Source organism: Oryzias melastigma, linkage group LG1 (genome assembly GCF_002922805.2).
Source record: "Oryzias melastigma strain HK-1 linkage group LG1, ASM292280v2, whole genome shotgun sequence".
Lineage (NCBI taxonomy): Eukaryota > Metazoa > Chordata > Actinopteri > Beloniformes > Adrianichthyidae > Oryzias > Oryzias melastigma.
The window spans coordinates 10,153,106-10,167,824 of record NC_050512.1 but is presented as its reverse complement, the minus strand read 5'-3'; the positions used below and the strand labels follow the sequence as shown (position 1 = coordinate 10,167,824).

The window sequence follows — 14,719 nt, the reverse complement described above, 5'->3', positions numbered from 1 at the left end:
GCCATTTCTGCATCAATGTTGATCACCTGTCACCTTTCACTTGTTTCAATGATGTTCCAGGAAAACCTCGAAACCTGGTTTATGCAACCCCCAGATCATTGAAATGTCAAAGAGTTCCTTTGGGTGATTACAAAGATCTGCCGTGAACAATGGATGTCTGCAACAAGGCCTGGAGGTGTTTATCGAGGGAAAACTTCCTGACTTCAAAGATATGCTCTCAGCTCTTGATGGCAGAGTATAGAAATACAGTAGTTTGGTAATTGGATCGGAAATCCTCAGACGGAGGGGTGAGTTGGCTGTCCATCCGTTTATATCAGGTTGTGTTTGACCTGCAGAGCGTTCAGCATTTTAGCTAGCCTGTTTTTAATCTGCTTAGCTGAGCTTTAGGGAGATGGAGTTTCTCTCTGTTTCACGCACACAAACCCGCTCTTTATCCCAGACACACTACACTAAAGACACACTACGATGCTATACTCACACACAGGAAAACTCACTGTACTCCATCCTGTCTGTTTTCATTTCCCTTCTCTCACCTTTCAGACCCTGTTACGCACTCTTATCCCCATCTGTCTCCTCTCTTCTTGCTGCCCTCTCGACTGTTTTCAGTGCTTTCTGTTTTATGCATTGACCTGTTGATTTTTTTTTTAGCTGGTAACAGATGAAATGACAGCATGGGATCTAAAAACCTAAGCTTTCTAACAGTGTCCTCTTTGTGCAGCTTACACAAGACTGTTAACTGATGAAATCTTTGCACCAAGTATTCCCTCTGGTTACACCTCTGGCCAATGTCTACACGCGGGTCACACCAACTCTTCCAAAAACAATACGCCAGTGAGGTAAGTCATGCAAGGTTACCTCAGTTCAAAACAAAGGCAGTCAGCTGTCAAACCATGTCATTAGAAGTATTTAGTGTCTGAAACATGTTGGGCTGTTTGAGGTTTGCTGGAAGCTGCATGGAACCATGAGTTGCTGTCCAAATAAAGGTTTGCAGGATGTATTGAAGGGTTTGGAAAAATCCCACCAGAGATCTGACTCTGGCTTCAATTTGGATGAGGAGCTCACAACCTTTGTAACAAACTCTTCTCTATTTTGCACTGAATAACATTTATGAAATGGTTTTGACATTAAACAGTTTCTTTCTGCAGAGTGATGCAAAGCAGCTATTTTTCTGATGGGGGGAGGGGTGCTGATGCCAGAACTAATGCGCAATCTTTATTATTTTTTATCTCAATTGTGATGATGAATATTTTTTCATATGGTTTTATTAGTTTAAAAAATGATTTGAAAACTATTAAGTCATCTTTCCCAGGTAATGAATGAATAAGACGTAAACACAATGTAATAATGAAACTAGGGCAAAATTAACTTTGAAATAAACATATTTACCAATGCAATTGATTTGTTGATTTGGGCTCTCGAGCTTTACAAATATGTTCAGAACCAACACAATTTTATTTTTTAATAATTAGATTTAATCTGAAAGTTGTTGGCTTTTTTCAATGTCTATTCAAATATAAGCATGTCATAATCTTCTGGTTTAATATATAAAAAAACCCTTTAATTTAAACAAAATATAGGAAATAAGATTTTACGCTTATAGCTTTTGACTTTGTAGCTCAAAAAATACAAAAATTTTAATATCCCATTTCTAAAAATCTCCTTAATTCAGACCGTGGACTCTATTTGTGGCTTTTGTTTGAGGCTGTTTTGATGTCTAACTTATGAAAGAAATTTACTGATGTTAAAGAATCCCATTTTAAATTAAATGAATTTGAAATATTAATAGGCGATGCCTTTTGTTTCACGTGCATGCATTCCAAACAGTGTGTAGTGCTGTTATTTATTTATTTTGTTTGTATTAGCTTAAGATGTCCCAGATTGGAAATATTTTACTGTTTTACAACTGTGCAATTCACACAACACAAAAAAACAGCAAATGTGATGTTTAAGCTCCCTCATATTCTGTCTCTTCCTGGTTTATCCCATAAAAAAAAAAAACATAATTACACTATCTTGAAATTAAAACATTTATGCCTTATGTCCCTATTACTGTTAGCTCCACCCCTCATGTACCGTAATGGCCCAACTTTGAGTGGAAACGCTTACATTAATTGACTGGTTCCTTTAAAACTGGACTGTACCATACAAGACCGAACCCCTCAGTAAAAAAGAAGCTCTTAAATCATCTGACAAAACTCCACCTGTACTCAGATCAAAATTTTTAATTAATTTATTTTCTCAAGATATGAAAGAGCTTCAGCAAATGCATATTTAAACATTTATTAAACCTTATAGCTCAAAGAAAAACCAATAAAGGTTGTTTTTTTTTGGAGTTTCGGTTTCATAACAAGTGTCTGTTATGCACATAACAGACTGTAAGAAAAAAACAGTCTGTTATAAAGCAGCTTTTGTTCTAACAACACAAAAAACAGAAAGATCCATCGACTTCCAGACAAGCAGTAGGAGTGGGTAAATCTGTCTTTTGCATTTTCTAAACTTTTGTGGCTTTTATGTAGCCTTTTTTTTACACAGTAACATAATGTTAGATTTATGCCACTGGTTGGAGCCATGTTTGTACCTTTTGAAGGAAATGTGTGTTTCTGTCTCTTAGAAGAACACCTGTTGGTCAGATCACGATAATCAAAAGGAAATCAGAGGTCTTACAGTATCACCTGAAGCAATAGCTACAATGACACTGTCAGAATGAAAATGCTGAAAAGAAACAAAATAAATGACTGAATGAGTGTTTATTAATTGTAGTTACCTGACATACTGACTAATTAATCTATATGAAGTCAGTTTTTAGCCCTTCTGTTGTCTCCTTTTTGATCAGAAATGAAATCAACAAAACCTAAGCTTACAGCACAAGTGGGAAATAGAACACACTGTAAGACCAATAAGACCCAAGGATTTCATGTTCACAATTACACACTTTCCCCCCATTTGAGCAAAATCTGAGGTGAGATTGTGTAAAAGTTTGACCCTTTCACATTGGGACTTCAATGTTTCTGGAACCAGTCCCCATTGAGATTTCTTGTAGAACTGTTACTTTTATTTTAAAGTGAGCATCCGGAAGCTGGAGAATTGCACCTTATGTGACACTTGTCATTATTAAGTTTTATTACATATTTGCATAATCTACAGGCTTTAAAATCTACAAAGTCCTTTAAAGTGTTTTATTTTATTTGCATGCAAGAACAAGATGTATTTTAGGAAAGGGAATCACGTCTCAGACTTCTTCCACTGAAAATTACACTGAAAAAAATGTTGACACACTCTGTGTGGAGTCATTAAAACACAACTAACCGGTCACAAAGATAAAGACAGCAATAGAAATGTCTTTCATGCTAGTTAGCATGAGCCCGAATAAAAAGTGACAACGCGGTACTCGCACTTAATATTCTAAATACATGCAGCCAGTGCTGAACTTTTTTTCTTGGCTGCACGGACGCGGAGGAAAAGTTAAGGCTAGGAAGGATTATAGTTACTGTTAATACATCAAATGGTTCCCGATCGCGGCTGTCTGCAGCTCACTGCACTCTACGTGCGTGACAGCTAACGGGACTTCATAATATGTGCGATTAGTAACAGCAGCTTTATTTAAAATACGTGAAACAATGCAGCAATGTGCATCTTTGCTGCACCTATTAGGTGTCGCCAACATGAATTTCCATAAGCTTTTGAGCTGGTCGCATGTAAATACGTGCAAATATCATTAGCAAGTTACATTTGAAGTTTGCTATGATGACAAATACAATCCCTTTTGCTTTTTATTTTGGAGTATTTTGCTAGAGGGACAAACAATACACCTAACATCATTTATAGTGATCTTAGTAGCTCCAAACATCTTGTAAACTCAAACTACTAGCTATTTCCGATGGTCCACTGCCCCAACCAGAAATGAGTGAGCAGTCATGTATCTAATCCGGAAGTAGGTCGAGCATATAGCCCTTTGTAGGGGCATTTGGAGGGGTGGTGCTGTCTGAAATTGTTTTTCAGGGGTAGCCGTAGGGACTTTTGACTGGATATCCCTCCGCCACATCGCGTTTTACCACAGAAGAGAAACACATTTCTTCACGTGGGTGTTCTCTGATGCACAGAAGTTTACATTTAAATGTAATTAATGATTTTTTGTCTTATAATACATTTTTGAAGTAATACAACAGATGTTATGTATTTTCCGAGCTCTGGCAGCTACGTGCCAATATAGATGACCGGCGACTATTGATGATGTCATCAAGTGGGAGTGACCTCCGATTTTAAAGACTCTGTTCCTCCATAACTCTCTGTTTGGAGGGCTAAATGTTGTTTTTTTCTACTCAGCATTTATGTTTTATTGCTTTTTTCATTCCTGTAAGACCACTTTTACAACATACCATAATTGTTTTTATAAATATTTTATTAGTATAGCTATCATGCTGAGAGAAGCCTCCATCTTTTATACAGAGAACATAATGTCAAAATGATAGAAAATGACAGAATATAAAAAAATACATGCATTTTTTGGAATGGAGTACAAATTTCAATCCAGAGAACTGTGTAAAGAAAAGATTTGAGCCAGTTTTCTAATCCGAGTCACTGAGCGGTTAATCCTCTGTGAAGGAGCAAGATGCACATAATGAGTTCCTTGACATCACATATCAAAGTCAGCTTTGTTTTTATTTCAGAAAGGCTTTTTCCTCCCATGGAGGAATTGTCAGAGTTTTGGATCCATGTCTGAGTTTGTTCATTTGGTTCTAGAGTTGAGGTTCACATGAGTCGTCATCATCATCAGCCCTTTCGTCGCTCTCGTGCCAACATTCGCTCCATAAAACACTGAACTCGTCGGAAGGTAAAGAAGTTATGACAGTTCTTTCTTGCATCAGGTTTTCAACTCGTTCCTCTTGTGCTTTAGACTCACGTGTCCTTCCCTCACCTGATACCTGTTTAAACAGAAAACTGAATTAATATGACAGCCACTCAGCAACTCCAGCAAACACAAAGAAGCATTTGATTGCTACGCATTTAAAAACTCCAATTACTGCTGCAGAAAAACGATCAAATGGGAGTTTGGAAAAGAAGCTGTAAATCTAAATGTGGGGTTTGTTGGGGGTAATGCTGCCTGGGAATGTTGCCCCCGAGGCACCAAAGGCAAAGTGGAAGCAAAAGAAAGATCTGTTATCAGCAGGTGAAACTTTTTTAACAGGAGAGAGCCTCAGGAGTAACAGGAGCCACAGCCTTCAATGCACATGCACACAAACACACTGATGCATGCTCACCGTTGTCTGTGTCTGCATTGGGCTTGATGAAGAGTTTGTTCATGCACATGCACTCTACATGGTCCTCCAGCTTCACGTGCACCTCCCTCAGCTTTGGCCGCCGCCGTATGTACTCCACCTTTGCCACCTGTCACACAAACACACGACAGAGATTTAAGCAAGGAAACCCAATGAGGATTGAATAAAAGGTCAGCTGATCTGCTAAAATGAAAGTTGTGTACATCTGGATGTCCAGATGACAGTGTAACTACTATAGTTAAAATAGTTAGATTAAAGTTGGATTAAATATATTTGATGATGTGAAAGGTTGTCCCTAAAGCCCTTCATTAATACAAGAATAAGAAGGAAGCTGGACCCAACTTTAAAACAGTTATTATGATTTTACTGACTTTAATTTGCCTTTATGGACTTGGACAGGTTTGAAACTATAAACAAAGAGTATAGTTGTCTAAAAAATACTATGACTATGCACAATATCTGGACCAAAAAAACTTAAAAAAAGACATTAACATGGAAGTCCTGGAAAATACTGTGCAGAATGAACTAGATATAAAGAAAAAATATGTTTAACCTGCTAATATAGGTATAAAAAATCACTTATGTTTTTGCTTTCATGTAGATGCTGAATTAAAGAAAACTTAGAGCAGAAGTGGTTTGATGAATATTTGGATCATTAGGCATCATGTGGATAATTCATTTCTTGGTGCTCAATCTTTCATAAATCTGTCACTTGTGAAATAACTTTATTATTGAGAAATTAAAAAACTATGGAAGGTGATGTAGGACATTATGGATTTACTGGTCTCACTCACTACCAAAAGCAAGATATAACTTCCTACAATTCTCTATCACTCTGTATTTCCATCAACTTTTCATTAGAGAGGTCTTTAGAAGTAGTGATGGCTGAAAAGCATTTTAAAACAAAATACTCTAATGTACACCAAAGGAGTAGTATTTTGCAGTCTGTAGCGGCTCATACTTCTGCAAAACCATAAGACACTGACACAGTAACACCTGTGGCCCCAACTTTTCCTAAACTCAAAAGAAAACATAATTTACAGTAAAACTCTGAGATCCATGCTTTTGTCTTGATTCTTTTCTTCTCTTTCCTTCTCATGTGGACATGAACCTGATTTGTGCCATTTACATGTGTGTGACTTTATTTTCCATTTCCTCTTTAACCAGACAGAACAGCTCCTTTCACCTCAGTCTGAGTTCCGTGGGAGCAAAAAGCAGAAAATCAAATTCTCTCTTTTCTTTTCTCTCTGACTCTTAAAGACAATAACACTCAGCACCTCTCTCATTTCTCACTGTGTCTTCTGCACCTGGATATCACTTTTCTTCTGTGTGGACATAGGCTGTCCAAAATCCAGTTACCAAACACTTTTATTTAAAAAAAAAGGCAATTTTATAATGCAATGTAATTGTTATATAACCCATATATACTATAATATCTGTCAATTTTCCAGTCAGACTTCCACCAGTTTGTTGATACAATACAATATAGAAACGTGTCCCTTTCAGTCATATGCACACACACACACACACATACTGGTTTCCATGTTCTACGAGGAACACTTTTATAATCATTAGTTCTGGGGACCAACCTTTCCTAAGATACTAGAACACTGAAAAAACACAGGTAGCCTCAGCAAAAACTTGTCATTACCTACATCACTGTTTCTCTCCCTCACACACTCACATGCACTCATGTTGGCTTATCTTCCATTGGCATCTAGTGACCATGAACCAGATTTAGTTTACTGGTGTACTCCAGCTGTGGAGGAAGTAATTATGATCCTAAATGTGTCACTGCCAGGCTTTCAATCACCATCACAAAGATACACAAAGGTCAGACTGAGTAGAGTCAATGTCTTTAGCAGAATCTGTGTGTTTACATGTGTCTTTTTAGAGTTTGGGTTTCAGCAGTTGTTGTTTAAAAATGATAAAGAACAGAAACGTTTTGTCAAACAGTCTGCAGAATAAGTAGCAATGATCATTCATGTAAATGCACTGGCAGTAGTTATTAATAATGGGTCTGGCACCTTTTCCAAACTCATTTAGATAAGACTGAAGCAGATGGGTAATCGTGAGTCCCATTTTAGTAACAGATGTAGGATCGTGCGTCTACCTTGACAGTTCGGTGGTGTTTGCGCGCCACCTGGCACCTCATGTTGCTTGTGTTGCAGCAGCCAGTGCATCGCTTCACCTCCACACAAGGAGGCCAAATGATGAAGTTGGCTGAAGTGGGATCCACCTGGCTTCTGGGGATCTCATAAATGGTTGTGCGCACTTTGCAAACTGCGGGCAAAGCCTCTTCCACCACTGCAGACGGACACACAGGTTAACCATCAAAACTGTACAAGAGGGACAAAACTGTTGCACATATTTCAAGATTTTGAATGATTTTATTGTGATAATGAGATACTCTACACATAAAGCATGTTTGTGTTTATTACCGGTGCTTCTTCTTTGTCTTGAGTGTGAGTGAATGTTTTTCTGATCAGGAAAACTGTGAGAGAAGTCCTTGTGGAAGCTCTGTTTGGTCTCCTCGATCACCTCGTTCTCTATGGAGACAAAACAACAGGCTGAAAGTGTTAGCACCACAGGTGCTTAGGTAACTCACACTCATACTCTGAAGAGTCTAGCAATGGTTTTCAAGCATTGTGTCAAGTGTCTGCTGCATTTTTTTCAAGTTAAAGTTGCAAATTTAGCCTCTTTTAATGTCTTATTTGTCGAATGTATTCACAGAGATAAATAAAACAGCAGTGATACCAAGGAGTGCCGCAGATCAGGAAAATTGAGGGAATTTCAGGATGCTCAGATGCTCAAATCACACACTGCAGGACCTCAGATCGCGTCTATACCATTGACATATGGGTGATTGCAAATCGCATAAGGTGTGAACCAGCTGCCAAAAAAAGTATAGAATCAGCTCCTATCTATTGAGAGTCGATTTTTTCGACTTCCTTCCAAATCGTTGCTTTCAAGCATGACCTATCACTATCGGTCACAATATATTGGGTATAAAAGTAAACATAAAATGTGAATAAACCTGGTCAGAGAAATAATAATAACCTGATAACTTTAAATATGTTATGATGTTTATCATAACCTTTTCCAGAGATATAACTATTGGACTTAAGACCAGAGATTTGACTCAAGACCTGAACTGAAGGTCAATACACAGCTTTGGTTTTGTGAACAACGTTCATTTTTTAGTTCTCAATTTCACTTCCATCATCAAATCAAACACAAATGTTCCATTACCATGTTTTTACTGATGTTTCATAAACACGAACTGTACATTCATGTGCCCTCACTATTGGTTCGCAGTAAAGAAGGACAATTTGTAGCAATAACACTTTGTTCATTTTACCTATAAATTTAGCACTTGACTTAAATTTACTGAAAGACTGGGTACTTTACTTGGAATTGCAAAAACTGAATTGTATTGTTGATCAGACTGATTAAAAAAATCATCAAATAAGGATTTGATCAAGGTCATTACAACACAAGGATGATGCAACAGGTTTGTTTCAGTCAGAAGATTTTATCCTTTGATTTAGTGTCAAGAGGAATAAACCAAACTACCTGAAACTGTCAGGCAGTACAATGGCTGATTGTTTGTGGCAGTGTTGCCTGAAATGATCAGTAAAGTGAAATGAGCTAGATATGCTACTACACATTTATGTATCATACACTTATAAATGACTTAATCCTCACTCACAACTAAACAATCTTCAACTATTTTACTTTAAAAAAAGAAAGCATTTTCAAGTTCGCACTATTAACATAAAACTTTTTTCCTTATGTCACTTCCTTTATTTTTTTTTACTTTTTCTCTTTGAACTCTATGGATTCGCACTGCAATGAACCACACCAGAGTTCACTTACAAGCAAACCATCGTTTTCAGGAGTTTGGTTCAAACTTGAGTTCAGATGAGCTTTTACAGGTGAACCAACAATAAAAATAAAAATAAACTCTGGTTTGGAATATCTCAGTGTAAAAGCACTTTATAATAAACTCTATCTTCACTCATCTTAAACATGCAATCTCAACACACTGGACACTGAACCCCCAAATGACCTTTGTGACCCTAAATAGTTTTTGTCAATTCAATTAGTTTTGGTTTGTCACTCGTGGTTTAGCCTAGAAGGGATCTTTTTCCTTATATCGTGTGTTTAGAGATATTACTATATTGTAGAAAACAATATAAATCAGCAGTATTTTTTGAGGTAAGGTGTCTTGTTTTAATACATCTGATCCATAAAATATTTTATCATATCATGATATCATTTATGCATGGCAGAAAAGTTTGAGATACCACATTTTAAAAAATCCAGCTCATTAGGTCGAGAAAAATTTGCACATATCACATTTTGGGCCTTTGTGCATAAAAAAATGAAAATGGGGATATTTCAGGTAGTGTCTTTAATCCTGTATTTTGACATATAATGGCGATGAACCAGTCCTGCATGCCTGTACAGACGATGTGCTGGTAAAACATCAAAGTGCACCTTTGACATCTCCCTCTCTCCATCTGTGCATCTATCTCTGGCGTCCTGTCATGTAGGAATTTGAGCATGAATTATACATAAACAGCAGCCTTCCAGCGGGCCCTTCTCTCCAACAAATAATGGGCAGCATGACAACAGTATAATGAAGAGAGTCACTTGACCCCCACCGAGCCGGGGAGCCATCACACTCCTCATTTGCATTTCAATGATGCCAGGATTAATGATGGCACCGCTCAGCTCTGCAGTGCAGACTTAAAAAAATGAATCAGCTGTGCCTCAAGGGCTGCGGGATTGCCAGAACTCTATAAAAAGTGTGTGGCTGAAATTTGAAGAATGACTCCAGATGGAGGCGCCTGGATTGTGTCTGTCATTTCTTCTTGATCCTGCCTCACTAACTTGGCCTCTGTGGTGATTTGGTAATGAAGACTGACTGCAGAATTCATTGGCTACATAAATCAGTTATTTGATTATTTGATTAAAAAAATGAATGAATGGAAAAAGCTCAATTTATCAATAGTTTTAAACAGAGTTCACAGCTCAAGCTTGAAGCTACATTCACTCAGAAACACACATTCAAACAAGTTTCACTGTATATGTGGGTTTTGGGTTTTCACATTATAAATGTTTGCATTTCACGCATAGCTATGCACATTTTTAAAACAATTACAAAATGTGGATCCATTGCACGTGCCTAGAAATTACAGAATGCTCTTTGACCAATCAGGGATATGGATTTGGTAGAGATGAATGGATGACGACCTCTTTAATTCATGGATGTACCAACCATTGGAAAATTGATCATGGAGAAAAAAGTAATAAAAGTGGATTGTGCCCATCTGGAATTATGTAACACCAAGTTTTTTTTTATTTATTGGTATAGAGCTGTAGCAAGATTGACACGTCTTGCACCGCTTTGACATTTACACCAGCCTGTTCCAGCTGTAGGTGCCAAAGATGCACTAGTAAACATTAGCAGAAGAAGAAGCCTCTCCCTACCTGTCCAGTGTGAAAAAATTATGCTAAAGGAACGTCACATGCTCCATCTGAATGTAGATTTAGCAGAACATGAGCAAAATACGTGGAGGACTCCTTACAGAGCAGCAGGGGGCCAACTTTTTCGCTTTTGGGTCACAAAGGGTTAAAAAATTTGACTGAGTGACAAAACCAAGAGTAGATATTTAGAGAGTTTTGGTGATCCACCTTACATGAGAAAGAACTATCATAGATTCTGGACAAAAACAGCCTTCAATTTGGATTGAAAGTTAATATATATCATTTTAAACATAACCTTTGGAGATTTCATTTCAAAACGCTGGATTTCGCTCTGATTTCAGTGCTAATCGCACCAATGGGTTGATGTCCATTAGGGAAAACATAAACTCAGAGAAATGCTGCAATTATGAGGTTTTGGAATGAAAAATGATTGTTGGACTCAGAAAACACACATGGACGTCAGAAAAACAACAGAACTTCCAACACCACACAAATGGATTCTGCTCCTAAACTGAGGTCAATGTATCTATGGGGAGACACCAGAATTGCGGGAAAAAAAATATTCATAAAAATAAGTATCTAAGACGGATCTCTTTAAGACTTTAAAAAGGTTTTGTTCGTTTAAACAACATGATTTTGGCTTACTGACCAAATCACAGTTGCATGCTTTTTTTAACCTAACAGCAGGAGTGGAGCTACATGGGGCAAGAGGAGGTGAGCACCTGCCCCCTTCCAAAAATATTTGCTCCCTCCAAGTCATTTTTGGTGCCATTATTGATGGTGCTGGGTTGATAAAATGGATTATTCAATTTGAATCTATTTAAGCTTAACAGACCTATAATCGATTTATAAAAATAAAAGACAATTTAGCACATAAAGCTGATGTCTGCTAGCTTGATGCTAACGTTTAATGGAATTACCCATAGGACAGCTAATGCTAACGCTCGGTTGAGCTAAACATACATTGCTGACTAAATGAACATCTTTATAAACTTGAGGGGATTCATTTTCCAAATTCTTTAAAAAACATATTTTATAAAGTAAGTACTTGTGGTCAAAAACACAGTTTCCCCCTCATACGTTCTTCTTCTCCTCTAGAATAAGGTTTAATGCTACAGTGCAATCGCCACCTAGTGGCCAAACTGAAACGCCTCCAGGAGAAGCAAAACAATGTTTACAATGTTAATAATCTGAATATTTTTGTCGGAGCTTCTTCTTTAGAGAATCCATGTAAGACTGTTTGATATTAACAATCTCATTATTTCAATAATACATTTTACAGTATGTGAACTGTATCGGATTTATATCAATATAGTCAAAACATATAGTAGATTATTAATGTTTAAACTCGAAATTGAATTGACTTGAAGAATCAAAAGAATCGGAAAACATCAGAATCAAATCAATCCAGGCTTTTATGAATCAAATGAAATCATTTTTGGAAATTATAATTGATACCCAGCCCTAATTATTGACATTATTGACAACAAAGCAAGTTTATTTAAACATTTGTAACACCTCAACTAAAAGAACTTCTGTTTGATCCTTTATTTGTATTGGCCTTCTTCTCTGCTGTTTTCATTTGCCACCTTTCCAAAGACTTCCACCCCCTCTCACACCCTATTATAAAAACGTTTCTGGCTCCACCACTGCAACAGCAGCTTTGCCTTAAGATATATGTCTGACCCTCTGTACCCTGGTGCTCCAGGAGGCCCTCAGTTGCGGTTCCTCCCATTGTTCTGAGTTCTAGACTCAGAGACAAAAGTGAGAGGCTCTTCACAATATCTCCTGCCAGCCTTTTTATCTATTTACATCTATAGGTAAAATGAGGGTTTTTTCAATCCCATTTTCCTATTTAGACTTTTTTCTGTGGAGATATTGCAAAAACATTTGAAATAGTTTACTATTTACGACCTCCTTTTTTTTTTTATCCTTAATAACTTTTGGATCACAGAACCAGCACGTGAGGGTGCGGGAGGTGCGGGAGTGTAGTGCTTTACCTACGGAGTTTATCTCGAGCAGCCGCTGGAGGTCGCTGATGCTCCGGATCTCGCTGCGGGACAGGCGCTCCAGCAGCTCCTCGGGGAGGGGGGACTCCTGTGTGAAGAAAGCTGCATGGTTCAGTGTGAAAATAGTTGCACTCACTGGGGCGCAGATGATCCATCTGTTGATTATGCATCCATGGTTCGTGATTTAAAGCTTCTCAACTAACTCCAAATGAATGTGCGCACAATTACGCACACAGACTGGACTTAAGATGTTTACTTTAGGCCACAGATCCCTGCCCATAAATAGTCAACTTTAAAACGTGAACCTGTCTGTAATTTGCAGTGATGATCAGTCATTGATTTTCATGACTCATCTCACCTCAGCAGCGGTGCGTAACAGGCAGAGGCAGCCGGCGAGGAGGTGATAGACCGCGGCTTTCATCTCCTCTCAGATCCGCTGCAGAGGCACCAGGACAGGGCAAAAGTCCACGCAAGGAGCCGGGATCTCGCTCCTTGTTCCCGAGGGTATTGAAGCATACCTCGAGGTGGTGGTCAAAATCCTCAACTTCAGTAAATGCGTCTTAGGAAGCCTCAGAATAATCCTTTAGGAATCAAAAATAAGCAAAAACAAAGTCTGATCGTCTTTTCCGCACAGAGTCACTCCATTTGGGAATAATCAAAAAAAAAACCCGAGTTACATAGTAAGTTTCAGCGTTCCAGTGTCATTTGTTTTCTAAAATGATATATCAGACCCACCAAGTTCTCCAAGCTGAAGCGGATGTCCAGCCTCCTTTTTAGTTGGCGTCAGAAGAACAGGTGCTGACAAAGTCTCCGAGAAAGTTGATTGTTAGATCCACATGCGCAAAACAGCCACAAACATCCAATCAAGGCGCGCATCTCTGTTTCCCTCACATCCCGAAAGAAGCTTTTTATGGGATACCGTATCATTTCTTCATTATTTGCACCTTCTACAATGTTGCAATCAAATTAATACTAAGAGGGTGGGAGGGGAAAAAAACGTCTCCGCAGACTAGAGCAGAGCAGAGCAGCCGTCACCTCCCTGTGGTCTCCGGGGTGAATGAAGTTGAGACGCTTTCAGTCACAGGATAAAGCCGCGCGCGCGTCCTCGTTGCGCTCAGCTGCTGGCTGTGCGTAAACCTGGACCTGCAGCAATAATGACCCGAACTTCATTTCTACAATATAAAACTGTTTTAAAATCACAAAAGCTCCTTTTATAATAGATTTAATTAACATACATTAAAATAGAATTAATTGCAATCAACGTTTTGTTAACTAGGATTCTTGTAATTAATCCTCTTTATCTTAATTTACAGGGAATTATTTGGATCATGATCATTCACTTGGACCAGCCACATAAGCTGTTGAGGTAATGGAAACGGCTTTTTCCCCTTCTTCTTAGATTTAAAACTGAATAAAGCAGCTCTGGAATTTGAAAATCCAGCCTCCACGCGTTCAGACCTGCACGTACACATTTATGCTGCTTTTGACTGCTTCCTCATCTCATTTAGAAACACAATGCCAGATGGCAGTTGCAACCTTTTAGTCTTGCAAGACAAACAGTATGTAAACACACTAAAAGCTATATATATATATATATATATATATATATATATTTATCCCAAGCTGGATTGTTTTTAAACCAACTACAAGGTAAAATTTGTTTTTTTTATTATTCAGGAAATATAAACTCATGAAAAAAGGGGGTTTAAGTAAATACCTATAATCCAAAAACATAATATCATTCCAAAAACTAAAGCAAGAATATATCTCCACATAAATATCCCAAGAGTTGAGTTGGAGAAATAACTTAAGTGTTTTAAGAGTGTTTAAACTTGGAAAAAAATAAAAATAAGGACCTTGCAGATGGCATGATGGAATATATGAAGGAGACAGAGCCCATTTTTCCTGACAGAAGTGAATTTCATCAAAAAACAAAAC

The 14,719-nt window shown here is 37.8% G+C and overlaps 1 protein-coding gene across 1 annotated transcript; it reads right to left on the bottom strand.

Annotated features, from left to right (window-relative positions):
* Positions 1 to 4,497: 4,497 nt before the first annotated feature.
* LOC112137135 (platelet-derived growth factor subunit A) lies at positions 4,498 to 13,933 on the bottom strand. Its single transcript, XM_024259297.2, has 7 exons — positions 13,517 to 13,933; positions 13,140 to 13,362; positions 12,773 to 12,869; positions 7,718 to 7,825; positions 7,390 to 7,583; positions 5,259 to 5,385; positions 4,498 to 4,922 (listed from the first exon to the last, which is right to left on the bottom strand). The coding sequence occupies exons 2-7, from the start codon at positions 13,200 to 13,202 to the stop codon at positions 4,912 to 4,914; spliced, it is 600 nt and encodes a 199-aa protein (XP_024115065.1). The 5' UTR covers positions 13,203 to 13,362; positions 13,517 to 13,933; the 3' UTR covers positions 4,498 to 4,911.
* Between the last annotated feature and the right edge of the window lie 786 nt (positions 13,934 to 14,719).